At 51.0% G+C, this 23,895-nt stretch overlaps 1 protein-coding gene across 1 annotated transcript in view; it reads right to left on the bottom strand.

Annotated features, from left to right (window-relative positions):
* Positions 1-23,895, bottom strand: part of LOC144730654 (disks large-associated protein 2-like) — a 51,584-nt gene that overhangs the window by 17,499 nt on the left and 10,190 nt on the right. The window contains 3 exon segments of the mRNA XM_078611314.1: positions 6,439-7,752; positions 10,958-11,017; positions 12,068-12,184. Coding sequence (XP_078467440.1) covers positions 6,439-7,599 — 1,161 coding nt within the window. The 5' untranslated portion in view covers positions 7,600-7,752; positions 10,958-11,017; positions 12,068-12,184.

Here is a 23,895-nt window from a genome sequence, read left to right on the forward strand (position 1 = left end):
GAGGGGGTGGGTGGCCAGCACCACGCCCGACCGCCTTTGTCTCCCCAGTGGCGATGTTTACACACTCCACCAGGTACTCATTTGAGGCTGAGTCGACCTGGGGGAGGCCCAGGACCGGTTCAGATAATCGTCACTGGGTGTTGGCCGTGAGCGGGAATCGAACTCGGGTCGCCAGGTTCGTAGCGCAGCGCACTAACCGCTACACTACCGCTCCCCTCGGGCATACACACTCACTTTCACACACACGCATACTCACTTTCACACACTCACTTTCACACACACGTGTGCATGCACACACAAACACTCACCCCCAGCGTGAGGCCGACTCACTACATATTGCAGAGGATCGCTTCTCTGAACAAAATAGTTCCATCCACGATTCAATTTGCAAGTGAGAGTTCACGTTTTAAGTCCATGTTCATTTTTGTTATATTCCGTGGAAGCTGGTTCGTTAGTATGGGTGTTCGTAAGTGTGGGTGCTCATAAATATGGGTGTTCGTAAGTATGGGTATTCATAAGTGGAGGTTTTCGTAAGTATGGGTGTTCGTAAGTTTGGGTGTTCGTAAGTTTGGGTGTTCATAAGTATGGGTGTTCATATGTATGGGTGTTCGTAAGTATGGGTGTTCGTAAGTATGGGTGTTCGTAAGTGTGGGTTTTCGTAAGTATGGGTGTTCGTAAGTATGGGTGTTTATAAGTATCGGTGTTCATAAGTGAGGGTGTCTGTAAGTATGGGTATCCGTAAGTGAGGATGTTCATTAGTACGGGTATCCATAAGTATAGGTGTTCATAAGTGTGGGTGTTCGTAAGTATGGGTGTCTGTAAGTCGATGCCTGCCTGTACATACAGACGCGGTGGCGAGCGATGTGGGCACAGGTTGGGCACGCGGCAGTGCCACACGGAGAGCTCACACGGACCCGCGCGGCAGAGGGCCCCTCTCTCCCCCGAGAGCCCCCCCCCCAACTCCCTACCCCCCAACGCCTGAAGCCGACTCCATGGTGAGCCGAGCGACGCTGCACACACCACGGGGTTTTGACCACCTCCATCTCAGTCAAGGGCCCGGGAGAATATTTCCCCATCCAGCACAACCACCACCAACCATAAAAACGTCCAGAATACCTCCTGCGATGGCCATAGCCTGCGAGTTGTGTGCCACCTACTGCAGTTACCAGCAGGCTGTTGAACAGTCAATCAGAAATGAAACTCTACAGCAAAACCATAGACCACGTTTTGCTTTCTTTAAAAAAAAAATTCACTTGATTTCAGCTCATATATTTGCGGCTTCTATCGTTTGTATTTTAAAAATATTCTCTGAAATCCTTCCCTCGTCACAGGATATTTATGTATTAACCAAAACAACATTCAAAATAAACACACCAAAACCTTTACAAAGTATTTACCCGTGAATTACAAATATGCAGTATTAACCTGCAATATTGATCGCCTCATATTTCCCTTCAGTAGACGGCATTAGGAACGGATCAAATGGCTCCTCGTACAAAGTCATTACAGAAACAGCTGCTGCAGGTCTGACAGAAAACATGAAGTATGCACTGTGCAGAGCCCTGTCGAATTCTGGAGCCTCAATCTCCCAGACACATGACATGATAACAACTGCAGACGCATGCAGATTGTGGTCTTTAGCAAAAGTGTCATACTGTTATAAATTGTGTGGGGGCAACCCCAGCTAATCATACGAGACCCACTCGGCCAAGCATGTTTATCATGCGTGACATGAGGCCCTTTTCCAATATGGCAGGTGCAAGATATGGGGTGAGTGAGATGAGCGAGACAGAGGGCGAGGGAAAAGTAGGGCGAGTGCGATCAGCCGGATGAATGAGGTAGGGGAGTGAGACGTGGGATGGGTGGGATGATCCAGACTGACAAGCATCTGAGACCTGGGCATCCGAGACACGGACATCTGAGACATGGATATCTGAGACACGGACATCTGAGACACGGGCATCTGAGACACGGGCATCGGAGACACGGACATCTGAGACACGGACATCTGAGACATGGACATCTGAGACACGGGCATCTGAGACACGGACATCTGAGACACGGGTATCTGAGAGACGGACATCTGAGACACGGACATCTGAGACACGGGCATCGGAGAGATGGGCATCTGAGAGACGGATATTTGAGACATGGACATCTGAGACACGGGCATCTGAGACACGGACATCTGAGACACGGGCATCTGAGAGACGGATATTTGAGACACGGACATCTGAGACACGGGCATCGGAGACACGGACATCTGAGACACGGACATCTGAGACACGGGCATCTGAGACACGGACATCTGAGACACGGACATCTGAGACACGGGCATCGGAGACACGGGCATCGGAGACACGGACATCGGAGACACGGACATCGGAGACACGGACATCTGAGACACGGACATCTGAGACACGGGTATCTGAGACACGGACATCTGAGACACGGACATCTGAGACACGGGCATCTGAGACACGGACATCTGAGACACGGGCATCTGAGACACGGACATCTGAGACACGGGCATCTGAGACACGGGCATCCGAGACACGGACATCCGAGACACGGATATCTGAGACACGGACATCTGAGACATGGGCATCTGAGACACGGGCATCGGAGACACGGACATCTGAGACACGGACATCTGAGACATGGACATCTGAGACACGGGCATCTGAGACACGGACATCTGAGACACGGGTATCTGAGAGACGGACATCTGAGACACGGACATCTGAGACATGGGCATCGGAGAGATGGGCATCTGAGAGACGGATATTTGAGACATGGACATCTGAGACACGGGCATCTGAGACACGGACATCTGAGACACGGGCATCTGAGAGACGGATATTTGAGACACGGACATCTGAGACACGGGCATCGGAGACACGGACATCTGAGACACGGACATCTGAGACACGGGCATCTGAGACACGGACATCTGAGACACGGACATCTGAGACACGGGCATCTGAGACACGGGCATCGGAGACACGGACATCGGAGACACGGACATCGGAGACACGGACATCTGAGACACGGACATCTGAGACACGGACATCTGAGACACGGGTATCTGAGACACGGACATCTGAGACACGGACATCTGAGACACGGGCATCTGAGACACGGACATCTGAGACACGGGCATCTGAGACACGGACATCTGAGACACGGGCATCTGAGACACGGGCATCTGAGACACGGGCATCTGAGACACGGGCATCTGAGACACGGGCATTGGAGAGATGGGCATCTGAGACACAGGCATCTGAGACACGGACATCTGAGACACGGGTATCTGAGACACGGACATCTGAGACACGGGTATCTGAGAGACGGACATCTGAGACACGGGCATCTGAGACACGGGCATCTGAGACACGGGCATCTGAGACACGGGCATCGGAGAGATGGGCATCTGAGACACAGGCATCTGAGACACGGACATCTGAGACACGGGCATCTGAGACACGGACATCTGAGACACGGACATCTGAGACACGGACATCTGAGACACGGGTATCTGAGAGACAGACATCTGAGACACGGGCATCTGAGACACGGACATCTGAGACACGGGCATCTGAGAGACGGGCATCTGAGACACGGACATCTGAGACACGGACATCTGAGACACGGGCATCTGAGAGACGGGCATCTGAGACACGGACATCTCAGACACGGGCATCGGAGAGATGGGCATCTGAGAGACGGACATCTGAGACACGGGCATCTGAGACACGGACATCTGAGACACGGGCATCTGAGACACGGACATCTGAGACACGGGCATCTGAGACACGGGCATCGGAGAGATGGGCATCTGAGAGACGGACATCTGAGAGACGGACATCTGAGACAAGGGCATCTGAGACACGGACATCTGAGACACGGTTATCTGAGACACGGACATCTGAGACATCGGCATCTGAGACATGGGCATCTGAGACGCGGGTATCTGAGACACGGGCATCTGAGACACGGACATCTGAGACACGGGCATCTGAGACACGGACATCTGAGACACGGACATCTGAGACACGGGCATCTGAGACACGGACATCTGAGACACGGACATCTGAGACACGGACATCTGAGACACGGGCATCTGAGACACGGACATCTGAGACACGGGTATCTGAGACACGGACATCTGAGACACGGACATCTGAGACACGGGCATCTGAGACACGGACATCTGAGACACGGACATCTGAGACACGGGCATCTGAGACACGGGCATCTGAGACACGGACATCTGAGACACGGACATCTGAGACACGGGCATCTGAGACACGGGCATCTAAGACACGGACATCTGAGACACGGGCATCTGAGACACGGGCATCTGAGACACGGGCATCTGAGACACGGGCATTGGAGAGATGGGCATCTGAGACACAGGCATCTGAGACACGGACATCTGAGACACGGGTATCTGAGACACGGACATCTGAGACACGGGTATCTGAGAGACGGACATCTGAGACACGGGCATCTGAGACACGGGCATCTGAGACACGGGCATCTGAGACACGGGCATCTGAGACACGGGCATCGGAGAGATGGGCATCTGAGACACAGGCATCTGAGACACGGACATCTGAGACACGGGCATCTGAGACACGGACATCTGAGACACGGACATCTGAGACACGGACATCTGAGACACGGACATCTGAGACACGGGTATCTGAGAGACAGACATCTGAGACACGGGCATCTGAGACACGGACATCTGAGACACGGGCATCTGAGAGATGGGCATCTGAGACACGGGCATCGGAGAGATGGGCATCTGAGACACGGGCATCGGAGAGATGGGCATCTGAGAGACGGACATCTGAGAGACGGACATCTGAGACAAGGGCATCTGAGACACGGACATCTGAGACACGGTTATCTGAGACACGGACATCTGAGACATCGGCATCTGAGACATGGACATCTGAGAGATGGGCATCTGAGACGCGGGTATCTGAGACACGGGCATCTGAGACACGGACATCTGAGACACGGGCATCTGAGACACGGACATCTGAGACACGGGCATCTGAGAGACGGACATCTGAGACACGGGCATCTGAGACACGGGCATCTGAGACGCGGACATCTAAAAGATGGGCATCTGAGACACGGGCATCTGAGACACGGACATCTGAGACATTGGCAGGCACAGCAAGATGACCCAAGCGATACCCGAACAAGAAATAGGGAAAAACGGGAGGAGACACAGACGAGGGAGACACGAGCCAAACAGGGCATGACATTGCTTGTATATCCATTAAGTGTTCTTGTATAAATCATTAAAGGTTCAGGATGATGTGAAAATACAAGTGGATGATTATCTCGGGAGGAGGAAAATTTAAATTCTCCAAAGGGTAAATACCAATCAACTGAGAGAAAAGAAATCAGCTGGCATCCCGTGCCAAGAGCTGGAATAATACATATTAAAGAGCAAGATCTATATATCACCATGGCTAAAGCCGTTAACACCACCAAAATATTAAAACTCATTAAGCGATAAAACCTAAGTAAATATGCCGACATTAGAGGTGCATAGGTCAGATTGTTACAGGAATAGATACCGAGACAGATCTGTGCATAGATTGGAACACCAAGCCGATCGAGATCGGGTCGCATCCCACACGGCTCGTCAGACCGCGGTCCACTCAGCCAATTGGAGTGAGCCAAGCGAGCGAGTGAGCGAGCAGGCAGCTGGGATCAGGTGCTGGAGTGAACAGCGCCTGCGTCGTGCACGGCCGCTCGCCTGCTGCGACCCCGCAGCCGGTGCCCCGTGTAGCAGCCTCAGATCTCTCCTCACGGCCTGTTGCTCTCCCTGTGATCTCTCGTCATGGCCTGGTGCTCTCCCTGTGATCTCTCGTCATGGCCTGGTGCTCTCCCTGTGATCTCTCTGCACGGGGCTGTACTCACGTGAGCACACAAACGATCGCTCGCATGAGGTTGCTTCCGCTCCCCCGACCCCGCATGGCTTCGTTGCTCCCTCCGCCTGGGGCTCCACTCAGCCCACCACTGACACGCCCTGCCATGGCCTCACCTTGACCTCCGTCTCTGCTTTGGTTCCATTCCGTCCTACCGGTCTCCGTTCTCGGCAGGCTTAATTGAGCTTATATTTAACCTCAGCCTCCTCACCCCACGTGAAGTTCGTGTTGGGATGTTCTGGTGGCAGGGATTAATTCGTAGCGATATCTGGTGCTGTTATGTTTAGCTTTATTAAAGGACACGACACAGTTTTGATAACAGACCTCGGCTCACTGAGGGACGCGTCCGTGTTTGTTTTAACCCAAGTGGCGCTAGATAGGGCGAACGCCATGCACACCGCTTTATTTTACCCCACTCGACCTCTCCCGTGACCCGCTTAGCGGTGGCGTCCCGGGCAACCGGCTAGCTGGCGTTGCTCACCTGGAGGTAGTGGGGTGACTTGTCGATGGTGACCTTCCTGCTCATCTCAGGATGCGGCTTCCAGGGGAGCTCCGGAGGGGGCAGCCGCCGAGGAGGGGGCTCCGACACTCGCCACGCCAGTTCTGGAGGTTTGCGGGGCACCTCGGGCTTAAACGTGGGGGGCCGTTCCCTCATTTTATCCACGTTGATCGCCGCCTTGCTGTAGACTTCTCGCGCTTGGCTCACGGTGAGCGAGGACCAGGAGCTGTGCTTCACGAAGCGGCCCTCGGGAACGGCTTGCAGGCTCACACAGGTCGGGCACTTTACGATGTCCTCGTTGCTCTTGGAGGCCTTGAGGGCCTGCTCGGGCAGCGAGTGCGACGACTCGAGCTGGTAGCGCGGCGGCGGTGGTGGGAACTCAGCGTAGCGCGCGGGCACGACGGGGCCGTGGCACAGGCTCTCGCTGTCCAGGTTGTCGTCGGAGCTCCACCAGCCGGCCTGCGGGGTGCGCGGCTTACCGCGGTCGCGGCTCTTGCTCCGTTTGCCATGGTGCCTGCCGTGGTGTGCCTGGTCGTTCTGGTGGTGGTGGTGCTTCACTATGGAGCCGGCGCCGTGCAGCTTGCTCTTGGCGGCGGCTCCCTCCAAGGAGTGCGACTTGGTGAAGAGCTTCTGGACGGAATGGACCAGGTGACGGATTTTGCCGGGGCTGTCGCTGCGATGCTCCGTCATGGTGCGCTGGTACTGCAGCGTGAGGAAGCCGTCGCGGTGCAGGGGAAGCTGCCGCTCAAACTGATCGATGAGCCCCGGAGGGATGCGGTTCACACGCCCGGGCGGGGGCCCGAAGGGCACGCACTCCTCGGGGCCCTCGTAGTAGGAGGGCGGGCAGTGCATGCGAGGGAACGTGCTGCTGGAAAGGGGCTCGGGGAGGGATGTCGTCGGCACGAGCTGGCATTCTGAGTGGATGGAGTTCCTGGGGGCGTAGCCGGAGCGGTGCGGGTCTCCTCCTTGGCACAGGTCCAAGGGGCCCACGAGGCAGGGCCCATGCATGCCCTCCTGGCAGCAGTGCGAAGGCTGCTGGTGCACATGGTCGTGGTGCACGCGGCAGTCGTGGTGCAGGAAGGTGTTGGTGGCCGCAGCCGGGCCCAGCTGCATGATGCCGCGCGTGTTGGCCAGGCTCTTCATGCCGACCGAGAGGCTGCGCGGTCGCCCGCTCCCAGGGGCGACGCCGCAGCGGACGAGCGCCGGGCACCGTCAGGGGGGCGGCCTCTGCCGCTGCGTCACATCCCAGGGCGTGCGCGGTGCTCCCCCCGCTGGTGCAGGCTCATGACGTACTACCTGCGACGTGGCCACACGGGGACGAGCGGTCACGCGGCGAGCAATGGGGCGCGCTGCGCCTCGGGGACGTGCATGCATGGCCGTCCCGTCGACTCCGTAAACATTTTTTTCGTATCTTTTTGTACGCGTCACAAAGAAATGGTTCAACGGCACCCAGATGGTGTGGGATTGCGGGGGGGGGGGTCACTCGGGGAGCATTGGGTGAGGCGGGGGGCGAGCCAGGGGTGGGGTGTAATTGGTGTGCCTCGCCTGCTGTGCGACATCAGTGACACGGACACCGACAGAGAAATTAAATAAAAGTGAGAGGAGCATGGAGAGGTGCACACTTGGAACTGCATTGACAGACAAAAACAGGAGCACACGGATCAGAGAACACGCGTATATGTGGTGAATTTGATTCATTGAACTTTCTGGCGAGCCGTGGACAAACACACAATGAGCCCCACAGACCACGGAAATTATAACATCTTTAGCCAGGCAAAAACTCAGGAGACCAAACAGTAAGCATGTGACACACACTATACCTAGCCAACCATGCTAATCTGAGGTGCGGGGGAAAGAAGCCACTGCAGCATAGCTGGAGCATAGCTCCAGTGGCTTCCTCATAGCAGAAGGAAGAGCGTTCCAGACGGCTGCAAAAGTGCATACGAAAGCAAGCAATGGGGTGGCTGTTCGATGGTTAGCCAAAAGCCGCTGCGAGAATGACCGGAGTTCACATGAGGGTGAAATGCACGCAGTTTAAATAATAATACAATTTTATACAGCAATTGCATCCTATAGCGCTGCACATCAATTAGCCGGTTCTTTAGGCAGATGATACAAAAACAAAACCCTCACTTAGCAAATCAAAAACTAAAAGAACTAAAAGATGAATTACTACTATAATGAGCCAAGAATGTCTGTTTGTGTGTAACGCGTGTGACGTCACTCCACATGCCGCGGAAAGACAAAACTAATTTTCGCAAATTCGCTTTAAGTTTCATGTTTCTATATTGAAAGTGAATCTAATAAATAATTTTACGCAGCAACAAAGTGGATTTCGTGTCTTTATTTATTTCTTCAGCACTTGAGATAAAAGGTAAGTCTAATTTATGCTTCTATACTATGGTTAAATAGACATTTCTCGGTGATTTCCAGATATTCTATCGATTTCCAATTAATTTAAACCTCAGAGACCGAAAGCAGAAGAGAATAAAGTATCAGAGCAGTCAATTTGAACAAATTGAAGGACAGTTATATACAGTGCTAGTGACATGAAGTGAGGTGTTTTATGACTTCGTTTTGTGGCAAATTCACTGCCATTAATACAGTGCTACAGTGAAACACAGTGAAGTGTTTGATGACATACATTTGTGCAAGATTCACTTCCATTAAATTTACAAAAGATACAATTATACTCTGCTCAATTTGTTCGTAAATATTACAGCTTCCGTCCTAGAAAGGGCAAAGGCCAAGTACATAAATAATGAGAAAAAAATTGCATCAATTGGAGTCCCTTTGCGTAGGAATCCTCGCGAGAAGAGACGATGGACGGTGGGGGATGAGACAGAGAACCGAGTGGCAGCCCCAGGAGGGGGCGTGCTCAAAGGGATGCCCCCCGCGGAGATGGAGCTACCCGATCGACTCGACGTCTCGCGTGCCAGGCGGACAGTCGCATTGCGGGGGCCAACGAAGCCTTCAACCAGCTGTGGAGTGATCCGTGGCTGGCGACGTGTCATCGGCTCATCCGTAGGATGGGCTTCTTGATTTGCGGATGAAGTCGAAATGAGGAGGCTTGCGGACGGGTGGGGCATGCATGCAGATTGGAGGTCAACCAGCGTGGGCACCGACCGAGGGGCTCAGTGATTGCGGGGTAGATCTACTGCTATATTAACCGAAAACTGCACGAAACAATTGCTGAGCCCAGATCCCCAAAAGCCCAAAAACGACAAAAATCCTACAACAAAGAGCACTCCCATAGTTGTGGTGGATAGAGAGTGCAACGCGCTTCTTGAATGGAACAAGGTTAGAAGAGCTTTGGGAAAAGGAGACGATTGGAGGCAGTTGCCAGGGAAGATGCAAAAAGAGTGTTGTGACCAGCAGATGTTAACTACCTCGCCTGGTATACAGGAGGTCGACGGTTTGATCCTGACCCTGACGTCCGCTGTATATTTTGAGTTTGCATGTTCTCCACGTGGTCGTGTGGATTTTTCTCTGGGTTCTCCGGTTTCCCCCCCCACATTTATTAAACATGCGTTAGGGAGCATTTGTCTGCTGCTATACATTTCCACACGGTGACAAGCCACTTCGTTGAGCTATCATTTGTGGCCAGGTCACTTCTGAAAAAGAGCTTCATAGCTCAGTGTGTCTTAGCTAGTAAAATAAACATAGTAATAGTAGCATAGCAGCTTAAAGCGGCTTCCCAAAGCGTAACCAATCAGCGGTTCGGGCTCTGATTATGAGGCGGCCGACCTCAGGGGGAAGCGCTCCTACTGGGAACCCTCATGGCAGGCGGAGCAACCGTGAGAGGACACAGCACGGCTACAGCTGGAGCAGGACGCCACTGCGTCAATTAGCTGGCCGGCAACCCTGAACCAAGCACTGCCTGTTCTCCTATATAACGCGATTAATGTATTGGGGAACACATTTTATTTGTATAACGCGAAAGCGAATTGGATATAATGCGATCGAGCGAATGGAACGATGTTGCACGAGTGGGATTAAGCGGTCGTACGGCTGCCTCGGCGTAGCATCACACAAGGCAGTGGGATGCTGCTGGATGCTTCTAGATGCGCCTCAGTCCTTGTTCAGCCTGCGTATGCATCTCGCATGTTATCGCGGACTGTGCTTTACCCTATATTATCATTATGCATTATTTATTACAACACGATTTTTTCCCTAATGCAGCGTTCTTCAGGACAACTACTGTCCATGTCACGGGAGAAACAGGGGAACGAGACTGTGCAAGGGTAGGGCACAGAGCCGCTTGAGAATCCGTGCAGGACGAGCGAGACACCCCCGGGCGCTGAGGGCACCGACCGCCTCCGTCGTGGCGAGCGGTGTCGGTAGCAGCGGCAGCAACAGCGGCTCGGGCTGCCCGCTCCGTGCGCCTCCCTCGCAGCAAAATGCCGCAGAGCGGATAGATTGTGATCTCAAGGTTGCTAAATTCAGAGTTCTATTGTCGCAGAGCAATGTTTGACGATTGGGAAGTGTGAATTGTTCTTACCTGTTCACTTTGGATTTCATTGTTACTTAAGGAAGGAAGTGCCTCTTCTCTGTCTTGTTCCTGTAGATTCATAGAAAAATAAAAACGTGGGCATGCTTTTGCTGAACATCGTCATGGTTGTTTACCCGTCACAGCCTAGCTCGACAAATACGGAAGGCTGATCTGCGTGCCCAGTCCAGACTCGTGCGGTCTGCCATTGCCGTGGCGTGTGGCCAGGTCGCTTCTCAAAAAGAGGCTCATAGCTCAGTGGGCTTTACCTGGTAAAATACAATTATTGAGATTTGGTTACCTTCCCTATACTTTGCACTCCTATCGTATGTTTGTATTGTTTGTTCTCATAACGTTCTGACCCACACCTACTGGACATCTGTAAAAAATAGCTTTATAGCTCATCGGATATCTCCAGCATAAATATTCTGTATCTGATTGGTTCACCTCGTGCCACACGAGGCCTACCACTTCCAAACGGCATAAACAACATGTATCTATCAGTGGCATTTATCTGTCAGTGCTGAGACTTCAATTTCTCGAAGCATTGACAGTGGTGAGATATTAACTACCTCGTTTGGTATACAGGAGGTCGTGGGTTCGATCTCGACCCTAACGCCTGCCGTGGTCGTGTGGATTTTTCTCTGGGTTCCCCGGTGTTTCTCTCCACATTTAGAATCAACAACATGCGTTTATAGTATATGGCTGCTCTATATTTCCACGTGATAAGCCACTTTGTTGAGCTATCATTTGTGGCCAGGTCGCTGTATAGCTCAGTGGGCCTTACCTGGTAAAATAAAAATAGTTTATAGTTTAGTTTTAAATAGTTTTAATATGAAAGGCATTTTATAAAATATAGATTATTGTTGTTATTGCACCTCAGCCACACTAATCGGGTACACGGATGGGAAACTTTCAGCCTAGCAATATCGCAAAAGTGAAAGCTCGGTGTTTTTGGCTTTTGATTGTGTAACTCCGAGGTGTGCCTCTATGCTGCCCACCAAAGGCATTCGCAAATCCTATTCCACTTTCCGTAAGGAAAATTCCTATACTCCGCTGCGTCACATTCACAAGCATAGTTTTCCACATTCATATGGTTTCAAAACACATGACGGTGCATACCTAATCAGACAGTATGGCAGGTCCTCTTGTGACAGCTGTATAATGCCCACAGCTGATGCATGTCAAGACGAAATCACTTCTATTGCAGGACGGAGGGTTGTTTCCATGCCCAGCAGCCTATGCGATGCACAAACACACAAAGAGAAGACAGAGATCCCCGGTATGGCCTTAACAGACTGTAGGAGCAAGTGCCGTTAGTGAGAACCTATGAAGGTCGGCACGGCGCACGAGGGGGTGGGTGGCCAACACTACGCCCGGCCGCCTTTTTCTCCCCAGTGGCGATGTTTACACACCACGTCAGGTACTCATTCGAGGCTGAATCAAGCTCAGGGAGAGCCACGACCGGTTCAGATATTTGTCACCGATGTTGGCTACGAGTCGGAATCAAACTCGGGTCGCTGGTGTCATAGCGCAGTGCGCTAATTGCTTCACTGCCACTCCCCACAAACACAGAGCTTGTGCTGTGAAAGGAAACAAACAAGTTTACCCTTTGGTGAACAAAATCCCCTCCATTGAGGAACATTTTCCATTGATAATTATTCAACGTGCCACACTCAAGTCATTCATACTCTCGATACTCATCGAAAGAAAAGTATTTCTTATCGGGCCACAAGAAACACCTAATACCAATATTCGACATGCGCTGCTAAGCGACGGTGATGTCACCACGGCGCCTGTACCGGGCCAGGTGCACATTTGAGGCTACGTGAAGTGTCTCGCTGACAGGAGGTCATCGGACAGACCCAGGTGCCATGGGTTGACTGAAATGACTGGCAGATGAACCAGCTGTGCCTCCTACTGTGCCAACTTGCTGAATTTCAGCCGCCTAGCGCTCCTCTGCCCTCTGTTGTTGTTGGAGGGCGACTGCCTCCAACTGATCAGTAGCGTCCTTCACGAGCCTCCACAAGAAACACCCATAATCGGACACATGCCATGTAATTAGAGTTGCCACCTGCCAGGGTTTGACCTAGATGGTGCAGAAAACAGGCGTCTGTGTTCACGTGGCAGGAATTGGTATGTGCCATGCTGAGTTGAACTTCATTGCAGTAGTGAACTGCAGTGCCGATAACGGTGGCGACACAGCTTAAAATTCCTCTCTTCCCCCCATCCGTCTGTATTCATGCACATGGGAATTACATCGCGGCAGCACTGCGTTCACCACCGTTTCCTTTTCAAAGGTTCTACTGGGAGTGTAGCTGTTTTGGAATTGTGTAATGCAGGTAGCTTTAACGCCCGTCCACGGGGTTACTGTCGTGGGTGTTGAGGCGGCTGATGAGATGGCGCTACTATGTACGCCGTGCCTGTGTTCAATCCAGGGATGGGGACACGTATGGCAATGTGGAACGATTTAAAATTCCCTAACAATTCGAATTTTCCGAAAGCAACTTGCAGAATGCAGAAATGTTTTAAACAAATACCAACAAAACATTGGGAACGGAATTTTATACATTTTCAATGACTTGTTCAGCAGTTCTCCTGCTGTGTTTGTCTCACCTGATGACGGTTGCTTGTGTTGCGATCGAAATGTCGTGATCTATTCGTTTTCTATCTACGTGACTTTACTGAAAGAACCAAAGAGCATCTTAACACCTGTTTTATTGGCAAAAAGGGTAAAATATAATTTTTTCACACCAACAGTATTTATTTACAGTAATAAAATGTACCTAGTAGTATGTTTAACTTCTTTCACACCGTATGTAGCTGCTGATCGAAGGCACAGTAGTAACTGTATCGTGATGAATCTGAAGAAATTAGCAGTGGATTTAAACTTCGACTCACAGCACCGCACGAGGACTACCGAGCCGTGGCAAGGAATGAACGGGCTGGCTTCCCCCTAGCTGGCTTCCCCCTAGCTGGCTTCCCCCTAGCTGGCTTGCTGCTCGCTGGCCTGCCACTCGCTGGCCTGCCCAGCGGTGTCTTGCCAGTGACACCGCGGCTGCCGCGTGCCGTTGCACGTCGTCGTCAACCCCAGGGCAGAGAAAGCGGCGGGTCGATGGTTGTGGTGAGCATGGTGCGCGCAGTGAGCGCGGTGAGCGCACACTTCCACGTGGAATATTTGGCATGAGGCGCACGTTGTTGTTCAGTGGCAAATACACGCGGAGGGCGAAGAGCAAGACACAGAGGGGCACCGTCAGTAGCAGAGTAATGAGCGGGGTCCCCCTTGACAACCACCATGGTGATGTTTTCAACAACAGTGTAAAAAAAAAAAAATTATTTAAAACGTGGTTTAAATTTTGTTTTATGAAAATGCTTTCATTTAACGTTCCACGTTTAATTTTAATTTAACCAGAGCGGGAAGGTTTGGCTTCCACAAATTAAATATTGGGGCCCCACCCGACCAATGCCGCACCCCTCAATCTGATAATAACGTCGTCACTAGCCCCACTGGACACCGTACACCGCGTTCGCTGGAAGTGAGATTTGCGGTCATATAAATTATAATTTAGAAATCGGCTGCGCCAAATCTGTACTCCACAAATCGAGCATTTGTCACTGCCCTGTAACGCGAGCGATTGCAAGCGGCAACAGCCTGCCCCGAATGTTATTACATCCCTCCACCTCCCCCCGATATCCACGCCACCACCAAGGTGAGCCCCCACCACCTGCTCCTCCTCTATATTCAGTCGACGTCACAAGAGAGCACGCACGCGGTCACCACCCCGGTGGTGTGTTTGTCCGTCCGTGCGCGTCATGTTTCAGCAGCACCTCCTCCTCGGCACGCTAACATCACTAGTTTCTTTATATAATTGCTTCTTGTTGTTGTGTTTAGTTTGTTGTCCCCCCCCCGCCCCCGTGCGGCACGAAAGAAGTTGAACAGTCATGCTTACATTTCGATTTAAAGCTTTCGTGACTGCAGGGATTCATCTTCTTGGTTCTTTCGGTAAAGTTACGTAGAAGGGAAATAATAAAATAATAAAATAAAACATAATAAAATAAAATTCTCACGACGCTTCGGACAGCGTTCATTCGGACGCTGTCTTTCCGACAGATCTGAGGACGGCTGCTTGCGTTGTGGCCGAAACGTCGTGAGAATTTAATTTTATTATGTTTTATTTTTATTATTTCCCTTCTACGTGACTTTACCGAAAGAACCAAGAAGAGTCATGCTTACATCGTACTGTTTGGTCTCTTGCTTGGCTAAAGATGTTGTCATTTCCATAGTCTGTGGAACTCATTGTGTTTGTCTGCGGCTCGCCAGAAAGTTCAACGAATGAAGTTCACCACACGTACGTGTGGTTCTCTAATCCCACTGCATGGTGCGCAGTCTCTCAGCGATGAATCTCTCTCTACTGCAGACATACGCGGAGGAAATGAGGGCAACGAAGCCACCATGTCTCAGCAACATCGCGCAAGCCCGAGTGCCATCATCGTCCTCTTCTTGCACCGAGGTGGCGCGGCCATCAAGTGTGCAGGCGGTGCAATCGCAACCGGGGCCCATGGCCGTCGGGCTTCGAAGAGGCCCGGGATTGGACGGGAGGCTTCATTTGTATCCCTAGCACCAGGGCCCATTCATGCCGACACCCGATACCACCAGTCGCGCCTCGGAGGGCGTTATACGAACACCACCCATGCATATGGATGATTCTCCCTAACGTATTTGTTTATTTTCTCGAAACGTGTCGATGAACTGTTGACATTCTCTGAATAAGGGGAATGCGTGCGGATCTACTGGAACCCATACACACTGGGAGTCGTTATCTATTGGACCTTTTTTGCCAGTACAGTGTCATGATACTGGCAAAGAGGTCCCAAAGATATAACTGCTCGACCCTAGCTATAAGTGCTCTGATACTTGTGGAGTGCAGTATAACCACGCAGAGATGAGGAATTCTACAAGGACTGTTGCCGTTTAATAAAACACTGTTACACTCGACATCTTACGCTCACACCAGTGCACTGAATACTATTTGGGTCCTACCCTCGGCTACCCGGTGGGCTCTCTCACTCATCTGCCCAGAGCGGGGATTCGGCCAACACTGCTCCGCGATGAGGAGAGGGAGACCCTCTTCCAGCCGACTCTTTACTCAATACCAGTCCCTCCAGAAAAACGCGATTATGCGATCGCAAGATTTCACGCAAAATCAGCCAAAGTCCGCATATTTATGCGGGGGGCGCGTTTTTTCAAATACGCCGCACTTTCGCCGCATAAATTGCAGATTTCCGCGCGCAAAATATGCGGGCTTGCATGATTTCATAATCCCCGCATTTTCGTTGCAAAAAGTCACATATCTTAGCAGAAAGTTGAAAAATGTTGCGTTTACTTCACACAAGCGCAGCCATTTCCCCTGTTGCCATGGGAACGTTATGAAGTGACGTCACTCATTACGCGACATCATTGAAAAGCTGCAAACCCCGCGATGCCAATGAAACCATGATGAAGCCCGCAAATCTTTCTCATTTGCCAACAAACATAAGTGCAAAAGACCGCGCAAAGCAGTACCCCAGTGTGTTACATGACAGTGGGGGCAAATTATTTTGCATAGCTACCTCTGTAAAACAGGAAGCACACATTTTATTTTTTTATATTTTATTTATTCATTTTTACAGAAGTTGTAGCATATTCATTTTGTAAAGCTACAGAACTTGTTCGACTCAATGTTTTGTAAGTTTGAGCCATCTGTTTGTTAAGGTCTGAAATAAAACAAGATGAGAACTTAAATATTCCCAGCACTTTCTGTGATGTAGTATGCTTGCTTATCATAGGAAGTAATAAGAAATGACTCTTTACATTAAAGTAGTAGCCTAGTGAATAGGGTGTTGGGGGAATCACTTTTTTTTCTGTTTTTCATCAAACCGCAGTTTTTGCAAGTTCCCGCAATTTTTGCAAGTTCCCGCAATTTTTGCAAGTTCCCGCAATTTAATCGCATAAAATTGCATAAATATCCCGCATATTCCATCGCATTTTTTAAGAAAACGTGCCGCATAATCAACGATTTTTGCCCGCAACAATCACCAAAAAACTCCGCGTTTTTCTGGAGGGACTGCAATACCTACGGACCCTGCCCTCGGCTATCCCCTTGGCTCTCCCACTTGTCTGCCCGGAGCGGGGGTTCAGCCAACACCGCTCCGCGACAAAGAGAGAAACCCTCTTCCCGCCGATCCTTACCCTGGCTCCCTACGACGACCACGCCTCCGTCACGGGCCCCCCTTAAGAACCCTTTGGGCGGCTCCTCCCCCCAGCTCGGCTCCGCCCATGTTCCCGAAGTTGCTCTCCAAATCCCCTTGCGTAACCCGTGACGTTACGTCATCCTTGACTGTCAACCCGCTCGCACCCCTTCTGCTCGCCCCCTCATTGGTTACTCACACTGGTTGTGAGACAAGGTCATAAAGAAGGCTGTCTCTGGTGTAGGCCAATCAGTTTAAAAGACAATGCCATTTATTATCAGAGCGTGTTTGTTTGCATGCTTTATCACCAGTACTGCGTGTGGTTAATGCAGACTTGATGCCACACAAAAGGTATACATTTGGTGTTTGAACATCCTAACACCTGTTTTATTTTTCGATTTAAAGCTTTCGTGACTGCAGGGATTCATCTTCTTGGTTCTTTCGGTAAAGTCACGTAGAAGGGAAGTAATAAAATAATAAAAATAAAACATAATAAAATAATTCTCACGACGTTTCGGCCACAACGCAAGCAGCCGTCCTCAGGTGAAAACCAGGTCTGTCGAGGCGACAGACCACAACGCAAGCAGCCGTCCTCAGGTGAAAACCAGGTCTGTCGAGGCGACAGACCTGGTTTTCACCTGAGGCGACAGACCTGGTTTTCACCTGAGGACGGCTGCTTGCATTGTGGCCGAAACGTCGTGAGAATTATTTTATTATGTTTTTTTTTTTATTTTGCCACGAGGCGTGCGGAATTTTATTATTTTACTAGCAGAAGTACCCGGCGTTGCCCGGGTGAAAAATATATTTTTTAATAACCTTACATATATACACAGATGGGCTGCTACCCCTGCCCCCCCCCCCCCCCCCAGCCACGATCTCCTCGGCCGCTGTGCAGTAATATGTACGGCCTATAGTGTGGTGGGGTGTCGAGGCCTAGTACCGTGCAGAGCCTCCGGCCTCGCCTAGATTGCCCGGCTGAGGCTGGGTACTGGGGCCGTTACCCCCCCCCCCCCCCCGCGCTACAATAATACTGTCTAATCGCTATTATTTTATTATCTACCGACCTTATAATAGTAATTGCACACATTGGGGTGGGGGGGGGGAGTGAAGAGGACGTGAAACTTTGATGAATTTACCTCAGAGTCGCGTGTTAATGCGTGCGCATATTTTTAACGGGAATTAAAAATGGCGTCCACCCCGCAGCGAATGTGTCGCTACCCGTTGCCAGGGGCAACCGCCGTGGAAAACCAAACGGACCAATCGTGTCTCGCAAATCCCTCACATTTCGTCCAATGAAACTGCGTATGGTCCGGCGACACACAGACAGACAGACACACACACAGACAGACAGACAGACAGATTTGCGATTTTATATATATAGATTATGTTTCATTTTTATTATTTTATTACCTGTTTTATTGCCACAAAGGGTAAAACCTATTTTTATTTTTCATCACTGGGAGTACTGTAGTTGATACAGACGTAGTGAACAACCACTGCTGGTGGTTAATGCTAGCCTCACTCTACTTGGGAATCATCAGTGGTGCCGCCAAATGAGAGCCCTGCAAACGTCCACTGCCATCATTCGCGTCGCGAGCTCTTCACACGGACAGCTGCCCAGGCACAACGACCCGTGATCACACCATGTCATTGACGAACCGCAGCCACGTGGCAGTGAAGAATAAGCGGCTGGGATCCTCTCCGGGCAGAGGAGAGGCAGTCGAGACCCTGATCTCAGACATCCCTCCATGGACCCCCATCTTGCCCGAACAAATGTCCCTTCCCATTTAAAATCGCTCTAATTTTTTTTGTTGCAACGCTTTTAAAAATATGTAAAGTGCCGTGAGCCAAGGCGCTCTATAAATATATAATAGAATGAGAAAAGCGTGTATCCCACAAAAAGAACTGCGGCGTATATTTTTGCACCTCGCTGGTTTTTTTTTGTTTAGAATGAACGCGGACGGAGAATGCATTGCTCGGCGTGGCACCACTGATTATCACGCATTTCACGTGCGTGATAATCAATGCTCGCTCTCTCTCTCCGACCACACGGCTCTTCCCCTGCCCTGTGGCTGATCTGCAGCCTCCTTCCACCACCACAGTCAATACCAGAAGACATCTCTTCAATATACCCACTCCCCTCCCTCCTCCTCCCTCTCCCGCACTGGTGCCACCTGCCGGCCAGTCCTGCTTCATTTCCCGGCATCCACGAGAGACGGCGTTGATGTGATCAGCATCGCGCACAGCCAGGTGAGGCCAGCCAGGCCAGCCCAGCCAGGTCAGCCCAGCCAGGCCAGAGAGAGCCTCTTTGTGAATTCGGGCTTCGGAGCCTCGGGGAAAATAGCGACAGATTTGGCCGAAACAAAACCTGATCGCCGGATCCCACGAAATAACCTCTGGGATTGAATCTCAACCTTGAAAATAACGGTCCTCGTGAAATCAAATTCCGCACGCCTCGTGGCAGAGTAGCCCACTGGCACCTCGACAAGCCCGGCGTGCGAAACACCGACCCGGACCATCGGCCACTGCAGACTCAGTACCAGTCTACGAGTCTCTCCGTGAGTCTATGCGAGTCTTTAAGTCACTCGGCCAGCAGCACTGTGAACTCCAAAAGTGCAATGCAGGCATTGAAGCAATCGCCGCACACCAAACCGAAGTAATTTTCCTGGCAAACTAATCCGCGCGTAGACGTGTAACTTTGCTATTCATATCCGGCCAGATGGAGGAGCGAGCTGATAATTTGTGCTACCCTCCCCTACCCACATCCCCACAGCCTCAGCCCAACAGCCATGGCTCTTCCAATACCCCTTTGTGCTGGGTTAAATAACGGTCCCCTAGGAACCATTCCCAAAACTCTTACCTAAGCATAAATAAGGGTTGCTACTCGGCCACGACGCTATCTATATACAACGCCATATGCAAGAAGTGGTGTAAGCATGCTCCAGACACTGACCTAGTCTAGGAGGGGGATCCCTCGGGGGAAACATCCGGCTTTCACTTGATCTCTTTTTTATTGCCGCTTTTTTATGGCAAGGTGTTGCATCAATCCCTAAACATCGCTTCTCAAAAATCTGAAGGGCACCCCCCCCCCACTAGTGGCAGCTGTCCCTGTGCTGCACGAGGTGACTCAGCACCTGGTCTGGTCTGCTCTGTACGAAGGCAATGATTGTCCCTCTCAGTGTAGTAATCCCAGTTGAGCGATTTGCACGTCCTCCATACGCCACGGTCAAAATTTGATAAATTAGGGAAAAAACAGATGCTTGTGCATAATCCTAAAATAGTCGTCCACGATCCTAAGGGAGTCGGTTTTTTTGTTGTAATTTGGCAAATGTTGACGGTGACGCTGACGCGTATAATGGCTGACGACTCATTTTGAATGCGTCAAGAGGTCATTGCATTGGCTCTTTCCCCGTGGTCGCGTGGATTTTCTCCGGGTACTCTGGATTTTCCCTCCACATTTAGAATCAACATCACGCGTTCAGAGCATTTGGCTGCTGCTGTAAATGTGCACATGATAACAACACACTTTTGTTGGGCTGTCATTTGTGATGGCCAGGTCGCTTCTGAAAAAAACGAGCTACATAGCTCAGTGGGGCCTTAGCTGGAGGTAAACAAAGAATAATACAAATATTTAACGGACACTGTGAAGCAGGTGGCGCGGGAGTGCGTTAGAGACGAACTCACCCCGCAGCGTTTACCGGGGCTGCCTGGCGGGACCGAACCGCAACCCTCGACAACAAGCCGTGTCAGCACGAGCTCCGTGCATGCGTTCCCAAGGGTAACGTGTTAGTAGGAGGGGTGCTCCCTTTCCTAGACGACACACAGTCGGGTTTTTTAAAAATCTGGCATTCAATCAATTCAATTTTTTGTTCTCTTTTCCATGCGTCAAGCTTTCAGGCGTTCTCTTAGTGAGAACAAAAAAGTGTTGCCTTTGTTAAGTGTTGTATAAAAACGTCTTCAGTGGGATTACACAGCGAGAGAGAAGGAGAAGCAATCATCGTCCCCCTTTACTGGCGCTTTTGTCCCGCTTGCTGAGCAGGAGACGAGTCGCCCTGTGCCCGCAGGGTCAGCTGCCGCTGGGGGTGCCCTTTTGAAATGTTTGAGATGCCCAGCGAATATGGTACCGTATCAAACGCCAAACAATTATCATTGTTACCCGAGGTCAATGACTCGGGCGATATGTGGAAAATTTCGAACTCTCTTCCACATTGCTGTAGGCCGAGTGGAAACGCACAAAAAATATGATACTATACACCTACCATCACATGTGGTAATTAAGGCTATATAAATATGAAGGGGTTAAAGATGTCTGTCTAAATGTCATACAGGCATTGAATCCGTTACAAATGCACTTGTGTCAACGCATCACACAGAACAGCTATTGAGAGCGGCGTGTTCCCTACCCATGCCCACCCACGTATACAGTGCGTCCATACTGAGGACGCCACGTGCTTACGCGGCAGTTCGAGTGTTCGGAATTCCACACAAAATTGTCTCTGAGATCGATGTCGTTGGCCGACCCTCGGGTGCTACGCTCACGATGGGCGCTGTCGCCTTCACCGCCCAAATTCGCGTGGAGCTTGTGCCGTCGTTGTCACCGCCTCCATTCACATGCGTCTCAAGGTGGAATTAAAATTTCCCATCAATTTTTTTTTATTTTAATAGATAAGGGCCCACTGAGCTATATATATAAGCAGCTCTTTTTCAGAAGCAATCTGGCTGGCCCACAAATGATATCTCAATGAAGTGGCTTATCATCACGCGGGAATTTATAGCAGTCAAATAACTCTAAACGCGTGATGTTGATTCTAAATGTGGAGAGAAAACCCGGAGGATCCAAAGAAAAATCCACGCGACCACAGGGAGATATACAACTCTAAATACAGCAGGCGTCAGGGTTGGGATTGAACCCACGACCCTCCTGCATACCAGGCGAGGTAGTTAACATCTCCTCACCACCGCGGCCGCCCTAACCACAGAACCGCCCCTGCCGTGATGTTGTTTTGTGAAGCGGTGCTCGGATGTGCACCGTCGCACAAACACAACGCATGCAGACGAAATGTACGTGGAACCTTGCCATGCTGTAATGAATTTACAAATGTCACACCGACGGCCTTGTTAAACAACAAAAACAGCGGACGGTGTTAACGTGACAAGGAACTTCATTGTCATCATCATCATCGTCGTCAATGCATTCATCTTCATCAGGATAATATCGTGGGGATCCGTGCGGGCCGCACTGGTAATTTTCGGCTGTGTTCCATCAGCCCTCGAGCCGATCGCGTCCCATGGCGAGTCCCGGGTGTTGCGCAATAGACGGCGCCCTCGTCAATTGTACTTCGACTCGGATTCATTGTAATACAGGGTGCTTGAATTGTTTTTTAAACACTTGTGAGAATTCGCAACAATACCACAAGAGATGTGCTGCCTCCGGGCTCTGGAGACCACCTGGAGAAGATTACAGGCACGCGTTGACAACGATGGCGAACAAGTGGAGACTCTGACTTTTTGAAGCTGTTAACATACATTTGTTATCACGTTACGGCGTATTTTCCGTTCTTTTTCCATGTAAGTGTTAAAAAAAATTTGAAGCACTCTGTATATTGTACCGTTGATGTTGTACGCTTGTGTACTTGTGCACCGTCTTTGTCAATCCACTGCGGTGAGTCTCACCACCCCCCCCTTCACTAGCCGTCACGTGGGTTATGTGACCATACTTCACCACTTTGGTCAGCGTGAGTGGGTAAAGATGGAGAGGGGGAAGCAGAAACGTTGGGAGCACACAGGAGTACAGCACAACCACGGGTCGGATTGCACCGCCGCCCTCTGCCGACGGCCGCACCGTGGTGGTGGTGGTCGCCCATTCAAGCACTAGCCAGGCTTCAGCCCCGCTTAGCTTCCACGAGATCCGATGAGACCGGATGCATTTGAGGTGAACAATGTCAGAGGCGGAACACATTTCTGTATCATCGTTGTTGCTGTCATAATGATACACGGCACGTGAAGACAACGACCCATCAACATCCATCCTTGAGACGCAGACCGGGCTGGAGGGTTGGAATAGTCGTGGCTGCCCGTGGCTGCCCGTGGCTGCTCAAGCCAGAGAGGACCCCCCCGCAGCAGCCAGCACAGCACGGGGTGGTGATGATGGTGGTGGTGGTGATGATGGTGGTGGTGGTGATGGTGGTGGTGGTGATGGTGATGATGGTGGTGGTGGTGATGATGGTGGTGGTGGTGATGATGGTGGTGATGGTGGTGGTGGTGATGATCGATGCCCGGGTGCGATCAAGGGATGGCTCCCTATTGGTCAACCACGTTATGTATGCCGATGATTTGGTAATAGCTGCGCATTCAGAGGAAGAGTTGGAGACGCTGCTGCTGAGACTGGAGCGTGCCACTAAGAGGTGGGGCCTTACCATCAGCCCCACCAAAACTAAGCACCTGCCTGGGTATTTTGTACCATCGGGCACTCCACCCCCACAACTCTCAATCGGTGATGGGGCAGTAGTGGAGAGAGTGGAGAGTTTTCCATACCTGGGCAGTGTGCTTATGACCGGCTCCAGTTTAACAGCAGAGGTCTCACTCCGAATCAGTCGAGCGACAATATCTTTTCATCGGTTGCGTAACGCTGTGTGGAAGCTACCTGGTCTGTCGCTCCGCACGAAGCTTCAGGTCTTCTTGGCCACAGTCATTCCCTCCCTTCTCTACGCTTGCGAAAGGTG

This window comes from Lampetra planeri, chromosome 2 (assembly GCF_965212315.1).
Source record: "Lampetra planeri chromosome 2, kcLamPlan1.2.h2, whole genome shotgun sequence".
NCBI classification, from domain to species: domain Eukaryota; kingdom Metazoa; phylum Chordata; class Hyperoartia; order Petromyzontiformes; family Petromyzontidae; genus Lampetra; species Lampetra planeri.